The sequence below is a fragment of the Salmo salar genome, chromosome 20, assembly GCF_965601325.2.
Source record: "Salmo salar chromosome 20, fSalSal1, whole genome shotgun sequence".
NCBI lineage: Eukaryota > Metazoa > Chordata > Actinopteri > Salmoniformes > Salmonidae > Salmo > Salmo salar.
The window spans coordinates 1,162,234-1,181,660 of NC_138310.1; the positions used below are offsets into that span (position 1 = coordinate 1,162,234).

Here is a 19,427-nt window from a genome sequence, read left to right on the forward strand (position 1 = left end):
GGTTTCGAGGCTGACATTTGGCAACTCGAACCTTCAGCTCCCTCCACAGATTTTCTATGGGATTAAGGTCTGGAGACTGGCTAGGTCACTCCAGGACCTTAATGTGCTTCTTCTTGAGCCACTCCTTTGCTGCCTTGGCCGTGTGTTTTGGGTCATTGTCATGCTGGAATACCCATCCACGACCCATTTTCAATGCCCTGGCTGAGGGAAGGAGGTTCTCACCCAAGATTTGACAGTACATGGCCCCGTCCTTTGATGCGGTGAAGTTGTCCTGTCCCTTTAGCAGAAAAACACCCCCAAAGCATAATGTTTCCACCTCCATGTTTGACGGTGGAGATAGTGTTCTTGGGGTCATAGGCAGCATTCCTCCTCTTCCAAACACGGCGAGTTGAGTTGATGCCAAAGAGCTCCATTTTGGTCTCATCTGATCACAACACTTTCACCAGTTGTCCTCTGAGTCATTCAGATGTTCAAACTTCAGACGGGCATGAATATGTATTCTTGAGCAGGGGGACCTTGCGGGCGCTGCAGGATTTCAGTCCTTCACGGCGTAGTGTGTTACCAATTGTTTTCTTGGTGACTAAGGTCCCAGCTGTCTTGAGATCATTGACAAGATCCTCCCGTGTAGTTCTGGGCTCATTCCTCACCGTTCTCATGATCATTGCAACTCCACGAGGTGAGATCTTGCATGGAGCCCCAGGCCGAGGGATATTGACAGTTCTTTTGTGTAAACCTACCATTACAATTATAGACTGATCCTTTCTTTGTCAGTGGGCAAACGTACAAAATCAGCAGGGGATCAAATACTGTTTACCCCCACTGTATGTGCCTCCATTGAAAACGGAATTGTCAGCTGTCCAAAGTGCTGTGCTATGGATAGAGTCCAGGCCATAATCATGTTTTTAAGCTATACAGTGTTTGTTGACAATTACATTGTTTACAAACAATTGAGTTAAGAAAGCTTATATTGAAGTTGACAGTGGATTCTGAGCTAAAGCCCAGAAAAAAAGCACTGTACTGTAATTTGGGCAGCCCATAAACCTCTTGGAGCTCCATAATGCCAAAACTCACAAATAAGAGCTTCGAAGATCTTTCAAGGATCACATAACAACGCTAAGCCTTTCGAGATGCTTTGATGTGGGCTAGGAAGATAAAAGTTATACTTTTTTAACGGAGAGGGATAGGTGAAATAATCCGCAAGGACACAAATACAAAGGGATAAGGAGGGGGCAAAAATACTCCAGCATCATGAGTGGGTGCAACTGAGCTCCTGTATGAAGAAGGAGTCCTCCGGCTACACAGCTCACCAGGCATTAATCTTCTCTCTCTCCACGAAAACACATACTGTACTGTACCCACCATCCATCCACTCTGAAAGAGCACAACTGGGCAGGCGACTGCCAGTTGTTTTGGGCTGGGAAACAAGATCGTTTTTGGTCCGTCTCCAACCTCTCCTTTCCTTTCCTTGCCCCTCTTCTCCTCTCCTCAGCCCTGTTTTCCTCCTCTCTTCTATTTCACCCATCTTTAACTCTTTTCCCCTCCTCTCCCATCCTCCTCTTATCAGCTTTCCTCTCTCCTCTCCTCTCTTCTTCTCTCCTCTATTTGATAGAGAAGCTAGAAGTAAGCCCAATGAGCTCTATCTCTTCAATATGAGTAGGAGATGTGAACGAAGCTGTTGATTCTTCTATTCTCCTTCCCCTGAAGCTCTGGGGACTCATATGCTATGATATTTTCGTTCTGATTCAATGAGAGGTCTTCTTTTTCTCTCCCGCTGGTACAGCAGTGGAGAAGGGAAGAGGAAGTTTGACTTTCCTTCGTTTTTTTGTTCAGCAGAGTTGTGAATTGAGTTACTGTGGGAACTGCGGCTGCCGCCGCCCACTCTTCTCTACCATTTCACGACTGCCAGGTACAGTAGGTAATCTCACCCCTGCAATACAGTGTGTGCTGCAGCGCTAACACACACACTCTGCTATCAAATAGATAGGGAAATAGTCGTAGTGTGAATCAACCAAGCACAGGTTAACTACTTACTTAATACTCTTCATCACTATTGAGACACAATGAGCTCCCTCCACTTCATTCTGTCCTTGGCAACATGTTGTGCCTCACTCCAAGAGCACACAGGTTGGATGAGTGGCACACTGTGGCTCAGTTGGTAGAGCCCGGCACTTGCAATGCCAGGATTGTGGGTTCGATAGGTGGGATCACCCACCATACAAAAATGTATGCAAGCACTGTATGACTAAGTCGCTTTTGATAAAAGTGACTTATAAGGCCAACACTTTGCTCTGGACTTCAACTCTATCAAGTGACTCCTGTATCTATTAAACTGTCCCTTTAGTGTGTGTGCACACACAAGGAACACAAGCCATGGTGTGCACGTAACTTGCGTACCTCTAGGCCGATACTGCATGTAAGTCAAGGAGGGGACAGATCCCCTTCCCACCAGACAGATGGACGGGAATGCTCCTGGCCTGACTGTTAACAGATTGTTTGAGAAAACAGAGCGGAGAACGATGACACTGATAGTTGGGGTGAACTGGCTCGCCTAGCTGAGAAATACAGTGGCAGAGTGCGAGCAATGCATCCGTCCTCTCTATTCAACTCCACTCCTTCCGTTGTGTCTGCACAGATTTCGCTGGTCAAACACAGAGTTGTTTGTGTTTGTGAAAGTGACACAAACGTAACCCTGTTCAACAGGTGTGTGAAGGTAATGCAGACGGGTGTGCGTGGAGTGTTGAGGCTTGCACAGGTGATATCTGTGGAATTCTAGATTACGGTGTGTCAATATCCATGTACACTATCATGATGAAATGGCATTTGTTATCGTAAGGGCTAGGCAGTTTGTCGGACCCACGTGACCTCACCAGGACAAAGTGTATTGTACTTTAAGATTATATGATAGGAGATGTACATGTTGGGAATTGTAATGTGTGTCATATAAACTCACTGTAGTCGCTGTTCTCATCCTTGGTCCCATTTATAGTGCCATCCGGCTTCATCTGCAGGTAGAAGCCCTGCTCGCTGAACAGTCGCGTCACAATGCCCTTCAGCTGCGGCTCTGCAATATAACACAACAGGGATAAGAGTTAGCTAGCTGCTTGGGTCATGTTCATTAAGCACCAATCATAATCAAATGGACTGAAACAGGGAGGAACTACCTGAATGTGTCCAATAAGAATAGCTCATTTTAGTTTTCCATTGAAATGACCACGGCCCAGGTCACTTAGGCACCAAAACACTTGAATGCCATGCCCTCATACCCTTAGTACCCATTTCAATGACTAGGGTCTCACCAGGAATAACTATAAACTATAACTAGGGCCCAGAGTTCTTCCTGGTCGGATCAGGTCGCATAATCAGAAAAAACTTATAGTGTAAGCCCATTAGTGCAGTACCATGTGATAGGCTACATAATGAATGAATTGTCATGTAATACATGTGATGACACACAAGTAAACAATGCCTCCCATCATGACAGAGGCAGACAGATCCCCTCTCACCATCTCCTCAGACCATCACTCAATGGTAAAGAGAATAAGAGGAACAAGAGGCTTTTAAATCGCAACAGCTAATTGTACTAAGGCCATTCAGAACATGCAGATACCAGCATAACAATAATCAGTGGAAAACAATCTAAACCATCTCCCAGTCTTGTAGATTAAAAAAAAAGTTTCAGTTTGGTGGGTCAAAACTGAACTGAAAAATAAACGGTCTAAGAAGCCACCTGCAGATCATGAACTGGGCACACAATATGGGACAGATAAACTTGGCACTACAGCCGCCTAACACCCAAATTATGCAGGAAGAGACAGAAAAAGACTAAAATACAGCACTATTTAGAGCAAGTCGGTGTGCCAGTTAAATGCTGATGATGAGGTGGACCCAGTGGCTGATAGAAACCCTGAAAGGTGGAGAGACACGTTAAATATGATGCAGAAATGTGTGGTCCACCTCCTCTCATCCATCGGTGATAGATATGATACTCTCAGACCTCTAACTAACTTGTAGCCTTACTGTGAGAAGTGGCCCATGGGTGGATCAATAAAGCATTCTTCACCAAAAATGCTTCACCTTACCCTGGACACTAATAGCTCTGGTCCAGTTCATTAGTGTGCCTTCCTTCACTTCAAGTACTGGAGGAACCCGCACAACAACAACAAAAATATGTGAAAATCGCGTTCTCACATGATAAATATATGTTTTCACTTGTTGAGCTTAGATTTCATATGTGAAACCATATTTTCACATGTATTAAATGTATAGTTTACATGTTAACAACACCTTTTCACGTGAGGAGAATAACATGTTTTCACCTTACATGTGAATTGAAAAACAATCAAGTGAAAATCACATTTGCAGTTTCAAATGTAAGAAACGTCACAACCATTGTAAGTTCACATGTGGGGGTGAAATAGTGTTATTCTCCTCACATGTGAAAAGGTGTTAATGTGTTGCAGTAGTAATGTTCCAAATGTGGAATTGCAAATTCTGTAACCCCATTCTATAAAAAGGTTACATAGCCTACCTACCTGAGCATAAAAATAATTATTTCTTATTTCTGAGCTATCCACTCTATTATTAGCCTTCCATTTCATCCTAGCTAGCCATTTTTGGCTTATGTTATTGTTAGCTGTCCATTGGTTTTTGTTACATTTAATAAACAGGCTTAAATAGGATGCATTTGAAAATGTGTGAATTTGTTTTCTTTTGGAATGAATATAAACAGACACTTTCCTACAAAGAGATGATTTTGAATTAGAGCTGTCTGAATTAATCAGTTATTTTTAACTAGGCAAGTCAGTTAAGAACAAATTCTTATCTACAATGACAGCCTACCGGGGAACAGTGGGTTAACTGCCTTGTTCAGGGGCAGAACAACCGATTTTTATCTTGTCAGCTCGGGGACTCGATCCTGCAACTTTTCGGTTACTGGCCCAACGCTCTAACCACTAGATTACCTGCCGCCCCCCACTAGGCTACTCGAGGTAGCTTTTGTAATTTTAGTGCACACGTTTTTTTTATGGTGATTAATCACATTGTCTGAAAGCGTTCAAAATACAATGAAAACATCCTAAATACATTATGTATACAGCTAAAAACAATGTGATGTCAAAACAAGTTGACATTGAGGATAAAGTAAGTGTGCTTTATCAATTTACCTGATTCTGCTAACAGATACTTTGGACATAATCAAGAAGACAATATTTTAGTAGTCCTCAACTGGCAGCTTCATTTAATAGTACCTGCAAAACACCAGTCTCAACATCAACAGTGAAAAGGTGACTCCGGGATGCTGGCCTTCTAGGCAGAGTTCCTCTGTCTAGTGTCTGTGTTCTTTTGCCCATCTTAATCTTTTATTTTTATTGGCCAGTCTGCGATATGGCTTTTTCTTTGCAACTCTGCTTAGAAGGCCAGCATCCCGGAGTCACCTCTTGACTGTTGATGTTGAGACTGGTGTTTTGCAGGTACTATTTAATGAAGCTGCCGGTTGAGGACTTGTGAGGCGTCTGTTTCTCAAAATAGACACTCTAATGTACTTGACCTCTTGCTCAGTTGTGCACCGGGGCCTCCTACTCCTCTTTCTATTCTGGTTAGAGACAGTTTGCGCTGTTCTGTGAAGGGAGTAGTACACAGCATTGTATGAGATCTTCAGTTTCTTGGCAATTTCTCGCATGGAATAGCCTTAATTTCTCAGAACAAGAATAGACTGACGAGTTTCAGAAGAAAGTTATTTGTTTCTGGCCATTTTGAGCCTGTAATGGAACCCAGAAATGCTGATGCTCCAGATACTCAACCAGTCTAAACAACAGTTAGAACAACAGTTTTCAGCTGTGCTAACATGATTGCAAAAGGGTTTTCTAATGATCAATTAGCCTTTTAAAATTAGAAATGTGGATTAGCTAACCTGTTGGGTCTAGGGGGCAGCATTTGCACGTCTGGATAAAAAAAATGTACCCGATTTAATCTGGTTACTAATCCTACCCAGTAACTAGAATATGCATATACTTATTATATATGGATAGAAAACACTCTAAAGTTTCCAAAACTGTTTGAATGGTGTCTGTGAGTATAACAGAACTCATTTGGCAGGCAAAACCCTGAGACATTTTCTGACAGGAAGTGGATACCTGATGTGTTGTATTGACTTTAAAGCTATCCCATTGAAAAACACAGGGGTTTAGGAATATTTTGGCACTTCCTATTGCTTCCACTAGATGTCACCAGCCTTTACAAAGTGTTTTGAGTCTTCTGGAGGGAGATCTGACCGAACAAGAGCCATGGAACGGTGATGTCCCATTAGACACCTGGCGCGCTACTTCATGTTGGGTACCCTCGTTCCAATACGTTATAAAAGGCTATGCATTCGTCCACCTTGAATATTATTCATGTTCTGGTTAAAAAAGGCCCTAATGATTTATGCTATACAACGTTTGACATGTTTGAACGAACGGAAATATATTTTTTCCCCTCGTTCATGACGAGAAGTCCGGCTGGCTTACATCATGTGCTAACGAGACGGAGATTTTTGGACATAAATGATGAGCTTTTTTGAACAAAACTACATTCGTTATGGACCTGTGATACCTGGAAGTGACATCTGATGAAGAGAATCAAAGGTAATGGATTATTTACATAGTATTTTCGATTTTAGATCTCCCCAACATGACGTCTAGTCTGTATCGCAACGCGTATTTTTCTGGGCACAGTGCTCAGATTATTGCAAAGTGTGATTTCCCAGTAAGGTTATTTTTAAATCTGGCAAGTTGATTGCGTTCAAAAGATGTAAATCTATAATTCTTTAAATGACAATATAATATTTTAACAATGTTTTCTAATTTTAATTATTTAATTTCTGACGCTGACTTGACTGCCGGTTATTGGAGGGAAACGATTTCCTCAACATCAATGCCATAGTAAAACGCTGTTTTTGTATATAAATATGAACTTGATAGAACTAAAAATGCATGCATTGTCTAACATAATGTCCTAGGAGTGTCATCTGATGGAGATTGTAAAAGGTTAGTGTATCATTTTAGCTGGTTTTATGGTTTTGGTGACCCTGTCTTTGACTTGACAAAACATTACACACAACTCTTGTAAATGTACTGTCCTAACATACTCTAAATTTATGCTTTCGCCGTAAAACCTTTTTGAAATCGTAAAACGTGGTTAGATTAAGGAGATGTTTATCTTTCAAATGGTGTAACATAGTTGTATTTTTGAAAAATTTGAATTTTGACATTTATTTGGATTCAAATTTGCCGCTCTTGAAATGCACCTGCTGTTGATGGAGTGCACCACAGGTGGCACGCTAGCGTCCCACCTAGCCCCAAGAGGCTAACACAACATGCCATTGGAACACAGGAGTGATGGTTGCTGATAATGGGCCTCTGTACGCCTATGTAGATATTCATATTTTTTTTAAATCAGCCGTTTCCAGCTACAATAGTCATTTACAACATTAACAATGTCTACACTGTATTTCGGATCAATTTGATGTTATTTTAATGGACAAAAAATGTGCTGATATTTAATAAACAAGGACATTTCTAAGTGACCCAAACTTTTGAACGGTAGTGTACATTGCAATTATTTTTGAATGAGCGATCGTTCATGTGCAAAGTATTCATTCTCATGAGCATAGCTTCCACGTCTCTCCCACTCTCTTTATCTTTCCCCTCCCGTCTCATTGTGTAACCAAACGGTCATATCAGGTTAGTCCACTAGGGACTTTAAATTGCATTATGTTAGTAATCGATAATCTATACTGTGTGTGTTTATGTAATTCTGCGTGATTATTTAGTTAGTAAATAATTAAGCCAATTTGTGTATCGCTGATTCATCATCTTGGCTAGGGTTCGTGCAGATTTACGAGGTCAACAACATTCAGAATGAGACTGATATGAGGAAATGATTAATTATTGACTGTTAAGATATCAAGATATTCCGATATATTCTTGAGTTAATTCGGGAAATGGTAACATATTAAACAAACTTTTCCCATGGTGCCCCAAGGTACTAGTTAGTTAATTGTTACATGATTAATTTAAATTACATAATAATTAAATATAGTTAATTATTCTATAAATAGCATGTCATCACATGAATGATAGTCATGTTTTTTTTTTTATACATTTGACAGCCCTATTTTGAATTGAACACTCAATATTCTGAGATAGAGAAATTGATAATAAATATGCATGGTCAAGACATTGGCTTCTCCCATGGGAGACCTGGGATCTAATCCCACCAGTTTCAAAAGCACATGCTGGTTTAGAATATCACATGTGAAATGTTGGAAAATCACTAGTCTGAGTCATGTGAAAAATCCATGTAAAACTTTGCGTGTCCAAAAACCATGTCTGGTCCGTGCATTTTTTGTTTTCACGAGACATTTTTTTCACGTGACTTGTTAAAACTGTGTTTTGTCATGTGATTTTTCATGTTTTTTGTTGTTTTAAGGGCACTCAGTGCAGCAACCCCCCTAACTAATAAACATTTACCTGTAGACAACCAGACTAAATAGCCCTTACTGCATTGCTGTTGTAACTCACTTGACCAGTATGCTACCTGGATTTAAAAAATCTGATGTCCCCGAGGTGAAATGAAGAGGGGAGAGAGGTTGCTTACAAATGTGTATATCAATGTTCAGTTATGGATTTCTTTAAAATTATGTATTATGCCAACATAAGAACATGCAAAAAGTTTGAATTTGACTCTGATGGTGGCACACTCGATGGTGTAAAGTAACTAAGTAAAAATACTTTGAAGTACAACTTAAGTCTGTACTTTTTTCAGTATCTGTACTTTACTATTCATATTTTTGACAACTTCTATTTTTACTCCACTAAATTCCTAAATATATGTACTTTTTACTCCCATACATTTTCCCTGACCCCCAAAAGTGCTTGAAACATTTCAAATGCTCAGTCTGAAAGCGTTCAAAATACAATGAAAACATTTAAAATATATTATCTATACAGCTTAAAACAACAATCCAATGTGAAAACAAGTTGACATTGAGGTTAAACAAAGTGTGCATTCATCAATTTACCTGATTTTGCTAACTGTTACTTTGGACAAAAATCAAGATGCTAATATTGTTCTAATGGTTTTTGTATCATTTTTTTTTTTAAACGTACAGCTCAATTTGATTAAAACGTACAGCTCAATTTGAGCAAATTCTGAATTTGCGATTAATCGTTTGCTAAATTGCGGAATGATTTGTACTGAACAACACGTTTTCCTAAAACGTTTTTGTTTATTCTTGAACAGACTTTGAGATATGTTTGCTCCGCTTAGTGGATGTGCAGGGTGTGGCGTGAAGCAATGATTGACCCAATTAAAGGGAAGCGATATATTTTGAAGCCCCAACACAACCCCTCCCCGTTTTTCCCTGGTCGTTCAGTACAGCGCCGTTTCCGTTAAATTGAACGTTCTATTACGTTTTAATGTACTGAACGCAGCCCTGCTCTGAGGTCACTGACCTGGCTTCCTGCGGACTGGTCTTTTCTTGCCGCTGCAGAACCGAATTTTGTTGAAGACAGTAAATATATGCCTCTCACACAAGGAGCGGGGATCTTTGTTGGGGCTGGTGCGCCGTTTCGAAGTAGCGACATTTTCGCTGTTTGCCTCTCTTGCTTGACGTTTCTGTCGTATCAGGGAGCTGGCGAGCGCCGCCGCCATCTCCCCGGTAGACTAACCTTAGTGTAGACCACTTGAGTCGTCTCCGCATCTACTATGAGCGAGATGTTGTCAAGATATTGCTGAGGGTGCTGATTATGGCTGGTCCAATGCATGAGGTTGCATAAGTGCGCCATAATGATAAACATGTAACGTTAGGTAAGGTGCATAAAATGACTGAACTTGCTGAATGGTGAAATCAAACATATTTGCGATCTAAATAAATGGTAACAACATCGATATACATATGAAATATTGCAAAGGCAGTCTTTACAAATAGGTAGGCTACTATATCTCTAAATAAACTAATTTGTATTTTACATTCAGCACATTGTGCACATTTCTCCAAGGTACTCCTCTTTATCTCCAGTCCAGATTATTCCCAGTTATCCTGATAAAATGTCCCGTAAATAGTTTCATTATCCATCGTTTTCACTCCTCGTCAATTTCTAGTGCACGACATTGCACAACTTTCTGAGTTGACTGTTCATGTACGCGGACACACTGTTCACCAGCCGCGGACGGCATTGCCTTTTGGACTACTACGGGCTCCACACTCGAGCCGCAGGTAAAACAATAATCCAAATTCGAAACCTCAATGTTCTCTGGAAGACGGAGAGTTACAACAAGTTGGAGAACAGTCGGAAAATATATGTTGCCATGACAGGTAATGAGCATTCTAAACTGACATCATTCGAACACATTGGGTACACACTAGTTAAATCAATGTTGTTTCCACGTGATTTCTTAAAAATGACTTTCAACCAACGTGGAATAGTCGTTGAGTTGACGTCTGTGCCCAGTGGGAAAAATCGAAGCACAAATCTCACTTGCAGCCTGTGGTGAAAAGTACTATCAAAACAACCAGTGAAGTCCACTCTTCTTTGCCTGGTTTGCAAACAGACTTTCTTTTTCGCTCTATGCAATCCTACGTGATTGAGGGTGAGGGTTTCTCGGAGGCTGAGAGAAAGAGAGGGAGAGGAAACCAGCGAGAGCGAGGAAGCGGGCTTTAGCGAGTGTGTCTGGTTGTGAGAGAGGGAGGGAGAAAGAGCAGGAGGGGGGAGAGAGAGAAGTGGTGGGGGTGCATTGTAAACGAAAGTGATGGTGGGCTGCTTGGCAGTAGGTGCGCCAGCAGCAGTGCAATTCCGTAATTTAACATAATTTCACCAAAGGCTATGAGAAAGGCAGGTCTCCATTACACAAACCGATCTCGCGCACCAGACATACTTCCTGCGCGCAATATAGCCCATGGACTGGGGGCGAGGTAACGCAAACCTAGTCCCTAGGCTAGTAGCCTATATTTGACCAGGTAGGCCAGTTGAGAACAAGTTCTCATTTACAACTGCGACCTGGCCAAGATAAAGCAAAGCAGTGCGATACAAACAACAACACAGAGTTACACATGGGATAAACAAACGTACAGTCAATAACACAATAGAAAAGTCTATATACAGTGTGTGCAAATGAGGTAAGATTAGAGAGGTAAGGCAATAAATAGACCGTAGTGGCGAAGTAATTACAATTTAACAATTAAACACTGGAGTGATTGATGTGCAGAAGAGGAATGTGCAAGTAGAGATACTGGGGTGCAAAGGAGCAAAAAAAAGAAATAAATAACAATATGGGGATGAGGTAGTTGGATGGGCTATGTACAGGTGCAATGATCTGTAAGCTGCTCTGACAGCTGGTGCTTAAAGTTAGTGAGGGAGTCTCCAGCTTCAGTGATTTTGGCAATTCGTTCCAGTCATTGGCAGCAGAGAACTGGCAGGAAAGGAGGAATTGGCTTTGGGGGTGACCAGTGAAATATACCTGCTGGAGCGCATGCTACTATATGCTAATATTCTTTTTTTAATCCGAGCCCCAGTAGGAGGCCGTTTGCCTTTTGGTAGGCAGTCATTGTAAATAAGAATTTGTTCTTAACTGACTTGCCTAGGTAAATAAAGGTTAAATAAAAAAATGTATGGTATCCGATTAGTCCAAGTAAGTAGATGCAGCAGGGGGGGCAATAAAGTAATTCGATTCGCTTTGATTGATGACCATAGGCACATTGAAACAGATGATATCAGCAATGAAGGTCTAATGGTCTGATCATTCATGGCTATCCTATACCACATTGTGCTGAGAAATGGCTTTAGGACACTTCCATAAAAAGGGTGATCTCTTGTCATAGCCCATCACTTAATATTCCCATCTCTCATTTGTCCGGAATGATAGTGCAGTTGTGGAGTGTTTTGGTGATTCTCATGTTCTAGCAACTGAGACAATTCGATCCAGTGTAGCTTTTTTTTAGGTTACAGCGAGTGACACGCACGCAAGTGAATCCTCCACCGTGAACAAGTCACACACTCATGCTATTCTAAAATGGATCACCGAGCGGGCCTCTCTCTCTCTCTCTCTCTCTCTCTCTCCAAACCCCTCTGTCGTGTCAAGCGCAAATTATTCACTCAGGATACTCCTCACTGTGCATCTCTCAGGTTAAAAGTTTCTTGTTCCATGTGGCACAGGGAATTTTTTTGGGGGAACTTAGTCAGGTTCTCAACTTACTGTTGATAGTTAGAATAATAGAATACACAAGGTCAATTTCGAAATGTGGATCAGCAGTTTTTCACTGACAGTCACTCAATTAGCCCATGTCAGCTAACGTGTTTTATACTTGTAGTAATCATGGTTGAATTACCGAAAGGGGGCCCCCATTGATTTTGTTAGGGACTCTCACCAGATATCATATTAAAGACTGGGGATGGGCCAACAAAATGTTGCTTAGGGCCGGCTCTGACCGCACGGGGAGGCAGGTAGCCTAGTGGTTAGAGCGTTGGACTAGTGACCGAAAGGTTGCAAGATCGAATCCCTGAGCTGACAAGGTAATAATCTGTCGTTCTGCCCCTGAACAAGGCAGTTAACCCACCGTTTCTAGGCCGTCGTTGAAAATAAGAATTTGTTCTTAACTGACTTGCCTAGTTAAATAAAGGTAAAATAAAAAATACAAATGTGTGGGTATGGATGTGGGTACGCAGAGCCGGGAGCCACTAAGGTCCTTGGATGTACAGAGATAATAATAATAATAATAATAATAATATGCATGTCAATCTTTCCTGGCTGAAAGTGGAGAAGAGATTAACTTCATCACTACTTGTATTTATGAGAGGTGTTGAGCTGTCTGTTTGAACTACTGGCGCATACCCAGGTCTCTTCACATTCCCCATGTCCAGAACAGACAATGGGAGGCGCACAGTACTACATAGAGCCATGACTACATGAAACTATTCCACATCAAGTAACTGATGCAAGCAGTAAAATTCAATTTAAAAACAGATAAAAATACACCTTATGGACTGTGATGCAACACAAACATAGGCACATACACACACACACACGATAACATACGTACTATACATACACATACAAGTGGGTTTTGTACTGTAGATATGTGGTAGTGGTAGAGTAGTGGCCTGAGGGCACACAGTGTGTTGTAAATGTATTGTAATGTTTTAAAACTGCATAAACTGCCTTAATTTTGCTGGACCCCAGGAAGAGTAGCTGCTGCCGGGTATCCATAATAAATAAAAATACAAAATGATGAGTTCATCCCTGGGCTACATCATGACGCATGCCCACTGGGCTAAGTTGTGTCGTATAATTTTTCTGGTTGAGTCCATTTGGGCTGCAAATGCATTCCAAATGCAGTGATGTCCTTTGCTGACTTTGTCACAAGTAAAAGTTGATCAATCAGTAGGCCTAATAGCGGCGACGACCGGAGATTTATCGCTCAGCGACTGAATGGGAATTCATATGGATATTTTTTGATGCATTTTAGAATAAGGCTGTACTGTAACAAAATGTTGAAAAAGTCAAGGGGTCTGAATACTTTCTGAAGGCACTGTACATACATACATACATACATACATACATACATACATACATACATACATACATATACAGTGCCTTCAGAACGTATTCAGACCCCTTCACTTTTTCAACATTTTGTTACATTACAGCCTTATTCTAAAATATATATGTTTTGTTATCCTCAGCAATCTACACACAATACCCCATAATGACAAAGTGAAAACAGGTTTTTAGAATTTTTTGCAAATGTATTACATTTAAATAAAAAACATATCTTATTTACATAAATATTCAGCCCCTATGCAATGAGACTCGAAATTGAGCTCAGGTGCATCCTGTTTCCATTGATCATCCTTGAGATGTTTCTACAACTTGATTGGTGTCCACCTGTGGTAAATTCAATTGATTAGACATGATTTGGAAAGGCACACACCTGTCTAAGTTCCCACAGTTGACAGTGCATGTCAGAGAAAAAAACCAAGCCATGAGGTCGAAGGAATTGTCCGTAGAGCTCCGAGACAAGATTGTGTTGAGGCACAGATCTGGGGAAGGGTACCAAAACATTTCTGCAGCATTGAAGGTCGCCAAGAACACAGTGGCCTTCATCATTCTTAAATGGAAGAAGTTTGGAACCACCAAGATTCTTCCTAAGCAACTCCTCAGTAAAAGACACATGACAGCCAGCTTGGAGTTTGCCAAAAGACACCTAAAGACTCTCAGACCATGAGAAACAAGATTATCGGGTCTGATGAAACCAAGACACAGTGGCCTCCATCATTCTTAAATGGAAGATGTTTGGAACCACCAAGACTCTTAGCATAATCTTGGCATTCTCTCAACCAGCTTCATGAGTTAGTCACCTGGAATGCATTTAAATTAACAGGTTTGCCTTGTTAAAAGTTAATTTGTGGAGTTCTTTCCTTCTTAATGCATTTGAGCCAATCAGTTGTGCTGTGACAAGGTAGGGGTGGTATACAGAAGATAGCCCTAATAACTTGAGAAAATGGCCCTTGAATGTTTTGGTACCCACTGGAGAGGTCTTCTTTGTCTCCCTTAACCTGTTATGGCTAGGGGGCAGTATTTTCACGGCTGGATAAAAAACGTACCCGATTTAATCTGGTTACTACTCCTGCCCAGTAACTGGAATATGCATATAATTATTGGCTTTGGATAGAAAACACCCTAAAGTTTCTAAAACTGTTTGAATGGTGTCTGTGAGTATAACAGAACACATATGGCAGGCAAAAACCTGAGAAGATTTCATGCAGGAAGTGGCCTGTCTGACAAGGTGTCGTTCTTCTTGTCTCTGTTTATTGAAGAGTGAGGATCTTAGCTGTCCCGTGACACTTCCTACGGCTGCCATAGGCTCTCAGAAGGCGGCAAAACACTGAATCGTGGCTTTGCAGGCTCTGGCTGAAACAAAGTAGCGCGTTTGGGTAGTGGCTGGTTACAGTACTGTGAGACTCAGGCTCGTGCCCGCGTCGACCGAAAGCTTTGTTTTCTTTCCTCTGTTTAGCTAAATGGACATTCCCGGTCGGAATATTATCGCTTTTTTACGAGAAAAATGGCATAAAAATGGATTTTAAACAGCGGTTGACATGCTTCGAAGTACGGTAATGGAATATTTCGATTTTTTTTTGTCACGAATTGCGCCATGCGCGCGACCCTGATTTACCATTTCGGATAGTGTCTGGGACGCACGAACAAAACGCCGCTATTCGGATATAACGATGGATTATTTTGGACCAAACCAACATTTGTTATTGAAGTAGCAGTCCTGGGAGTGCATTCTGACGAAGACAACAAAAGGTAATCAAACTTTTATAATAGTAAATCTGATATTGGTGAGTGCTAAACTTGCCGGGTGTCTAAATAGCTAGCCCGTGATGGCTGGGCTATGTACTTAGAATATTGCAAAATGTGCTTTCACCAAAAAGCTATTTTAAAATCGGACATATCGAGTGCATAGAGGAGTTCTGTATCTATAATTCTTAAAATAATTGTTATGCTTTTTGTGAACGTTTATCGTGAGTAATTTAGTAAATTGTTAGCAAATTCCCAGGAAGTTTAGTGCTAGTTCTGAACGTCACATGCTAATGTAAAAAGCTGTTTTTTGATATAAATATGAACTTGATTGAACAAAACATGCATGTATTGTATAACATACTGTCCTAGGTGTGTCATCTGATGAAGATCATCAAAGGTTAGTGCTGCATTTAGCTGTCTTCTGGGTTTTTGTGACATTATATGCTAGCTTGAAAAATGGGTGTCTGATTATTTCTGGCTTGGTACTCTGCTGACATAATCTAATGTTTTGCTTTCGCTGTAAAGCCTTTTTGAAATCGGACAGTGTGGTTAGATAAAGGAGCGTCTTGTCTTTAAAATGCTGTGAAATAGTCATATGTTTGAAAAATTGAAGTTTTTGTATTTTTGAGGAATTTGTAATTCGCGCCACGCCTATCATTGGATATTGGAGCAGGTGTTCCGCTAGCGGAACGTCTAGATGTAAGAGGTTAATTTGGTTTTTGTACAGGATGTTCACAGTCAGACTGTTGAAAAAGGTCAGACATTTCAGTTGCCCAGGTTCCCCCTTTGGATAGATCCCATTGAAAAACTTTACTAGCTATTCTGGCAGTTGGCATATCCAACAGTCTATTGCAAAGTCTCACCATACACACCTTCCATCTCACTTCACAGGGTTCCCAGCCCATGTCCCCAGTTATTGCAAGTATAGGTGCAAACTTGTGGACACCTAAAAAGTAATGTTCTGCTCTGTTATGGACATGTTCATTTTTGAGATACCTCTTTGCACCCCACACTCCTGCTGAATAGAACAGGACACATGCATGTTTGGTATAGTTTGGAATACAGAGCGTAACAAATATCTTTGTGTTTTAGTTTTTTCTATAACTCCCCCAAGAGCTCTACTTGCTGATTCGGACAGGGCATATGTTCCGTATAGAAAGGTAATAAGTTCATTAAAAAAAAAAGAATAATAATAATTTCTAATTGTTACTGAACTCAGTTTCTGCCATCAAAATAATATCATCAGTATATAAAAGGATACTTAGCATTTCATCATATCTTACTCCAGTATTTAACTATTTAATATATTTTGCAAAATCATTTATAAACATAGCAAACAGTCGGTGATAAGGCATATCTTTGTTTTTACACCCGAGGGTGTGGGAAGCCAATCGGAACAATTTCGCTATCGGAACATTAATTCGCACACAAGCAATTGGTACTTTGTAAAGAGACTGGATTGCGTGATACAATTTCCCATCAACTCCTGTCTTTAACAAACTGTAGACTAAAATATCCCTATTTACAAAATCGAAAGTTTTCTGGAAATCAATGAAACATGCAAAAGTAGGCTTCTCTTCTTGTAATCTATTTCTGATTATTCTACAGACTGAGAAGATATGATCTATACAGGCTCTGCGTGATACACAGTGATGGGACAGAATGGATAGAGGGCATGTAAACCTTTAGACTGCATGGAGCTTGGTTTGGCTGCCAACCTCGTTCTCTATAATTCTCCTGATTGCCACTCAACCCCCCCAGCTCTGATCACCTCAGAGCTGAGAGTAGAGGACCCATGTGACTCACAGAGAGGATGCCATGATTAGTTTTCTCACTGACCTGCTTCAGCGAATCAGCAGTGGTAGGCCTACAGTTGGCTGCTGATACTGTGGTCGTGAGTGGCTCAGTTGATTGAGTGTGGTGCTTGCAAAGCCAGAGGTTGTGGGTTTTATTCCCACTGGGGCCACCCAAACGCATGACTGAAAGACAATTTGGATAAATTGCATATGTTGTTATACTATACGTACCTTAAGACTGGAGTTAAAACCATGAGTTTATGAGGAATCAATGGGTATTTTAGCTGGTACATAAAATAATTTTTCAAAATTCGTAATTACCTGGTACCAAATGGTGCAAACTAATTAATATTATACCACAGCATTGTTGAATACTTGTATCTGATTGGTTAGAAAGGCATTCTAGAATGGACATTAAAACCAGCTATTAGAAAACATTGTACCATTAAACTTTTTCAAACCGTTAATCAGTCTAAATTACTCTGGGACCATTGAGGAACATTAGAAGGTCATCTGAATATTCGTAGTATTATTTCTAAGAGTGAACAGGTAGAACATTTATTGAATTTGTTTCTCTGCAACATGGCTGATAAATCTTCTCCTATTTCTGCCTTTAATGTCCCTGGATATTCCATATTCAAGAGGGACAGGTGAGAAGACAGAGGGGGTGGATTGCTTATGTACATGAAAAATAACTTTAAATGCAATCGTATCATTTGGAAACATGCCAATGACCTTGAATATATGGGGCTGAATGTTTTCCTCTCCCCTCATATGTCTCACTATTATTGGATTATATTGGATCGTTTTATGACCATCTAAATGCCATGCTTAAAGAATGTGATCATAACGAGATCATCTTCATGGGCGATTTCAATATAAACTGGGAAAACAAAACTTGCAGGAAAACTCTAAGAGATCAGACTATTTCAACCTGACTCAAATAATACAAGGACCAACCAGATTAACACAGACATCCCAGACTCAAATTGATCTGGTGTTTACTAACAGACCTGATCGAATAAATAACTAAGTTATAACTAACTAAGCTATACGTCAAATTGACTGGTCTGATCTGTTAAGCAATGAAGACCAGAGTCTGGATTCAGAACATTTCTGTCAGCTATTGACAAAGTGGATACCTCTTTTACCAGGAAAGTTCTACATAAGCCAAGACGGAAAACCTCTCTATCATGGCTCAACGAGGACCTCTGGAGGTAGATGAGAGGTCCTCGTTTTCCTTGAAAAAAGCACTGAAGTCTGTTCAGAATGATGACAGATGTCTATTTACATCACTGAGAAATAAGGTGGTAAGGCATATTAAAACAAATAGCAAAATCAGAGTTCTTCAGAGTGATCAATGAAGTAAAAGGAAATGGCAAAGGGATTTGGAAAATCTTAAACTAACAGGGAGAGGAGCTGAAAAGTCAAAGAAACATCCTGATTTAAAGGTTAATGGGATTCTAATTCAAGACTCCAATTTCATATCCACCACCTTTAACACTTTTTTTGTTGGCTCCGTAAGGGAACTGGCTCAAAGATTTTCAACCAAGACCACAGTTCTCACTCCCATAGATAATAATAAGCCAATATTCAGAATTCCTGAAATCTCAGCGTCAGCAGTGAGATTATTATTATTATTATTATTATTATTATTATTATTATCTTCTTCTTCTTCAGGAGCTCTAGAACAAAATATGTATTTGGTCTAGACACTGTATTCCTGAAGAGATACAAATATTCTATGATTGCCCCTATTGTACATCTAGTTAATCTGTCCATCAAATATGGGTTCTTCCCCAATGCTTGGAAGTCTGCTGCAGTGATACTTGTTTTAAAATCTGGTGACCCAACACTGGTGGAAAATGATCGACCTATAAGCAATCTTCCAGTGCTATCAAAAGTAGCTGAAAGATGGGTGGCTGATCATCTGACTGATCACCTCAATCAACTTACCATTCTACCGAAACAGCCAATTGCTATTTTCTAGGGTGCATTAAATCTAAACTGGACATACAGTTGAAGTCGGAAGTTTAAATACACCTTAGCCAAATACATTTAAACTCAGTTTTTCACAATTCCTGACATTTAATCCTAGTAAAAATTCCCGGTTTTAGGATCACCTCTTTATTTTAAGAGTGTGAAATGTCAGAATTATAGTAGAGAGAATGATTTATTTCAGCTTTTATTTCTTTCATCACATTTCCAGTGGGTTAGAAGTTTTCATACACTCAATTACTATTTGGTAGCATTGCCTTTAAATTGTTTAACTTGGGACAAATGTTTCGGGTA

The 19,427-nt window shown here is 40.3% G+C and overlaps 1 protein-coding gene across 3 annotated transcripts in view; it reads right to left on the reverse strand.

The window, feature by feature from the left end:
• Window positions 1–19,427, reverse strand: part of LOC106579787 (fibroblast growth factor 12) — a 164,017-nt gene that overhangs the window by 28,634 nt on the left and 115,956 nt on the right. For 2 of the 3 annotated variants that reach the window (XM_082966135.1, XM_045704247.2), the window contains exon 2: window positions 2,951–3,061. In XM_082966135.1, coding sequence (XP_082822261.1) covers window positions 2,951–3,061 — 111 coding nt within the window. Of the gene's footprint in view, window positions 1–2,950; window positions 3,062–9,491; window positions 10,650–19,427 lie in introns of those variants that run through there. The other variant, XM_082966133.1, reaches the window with a different exon arrangement.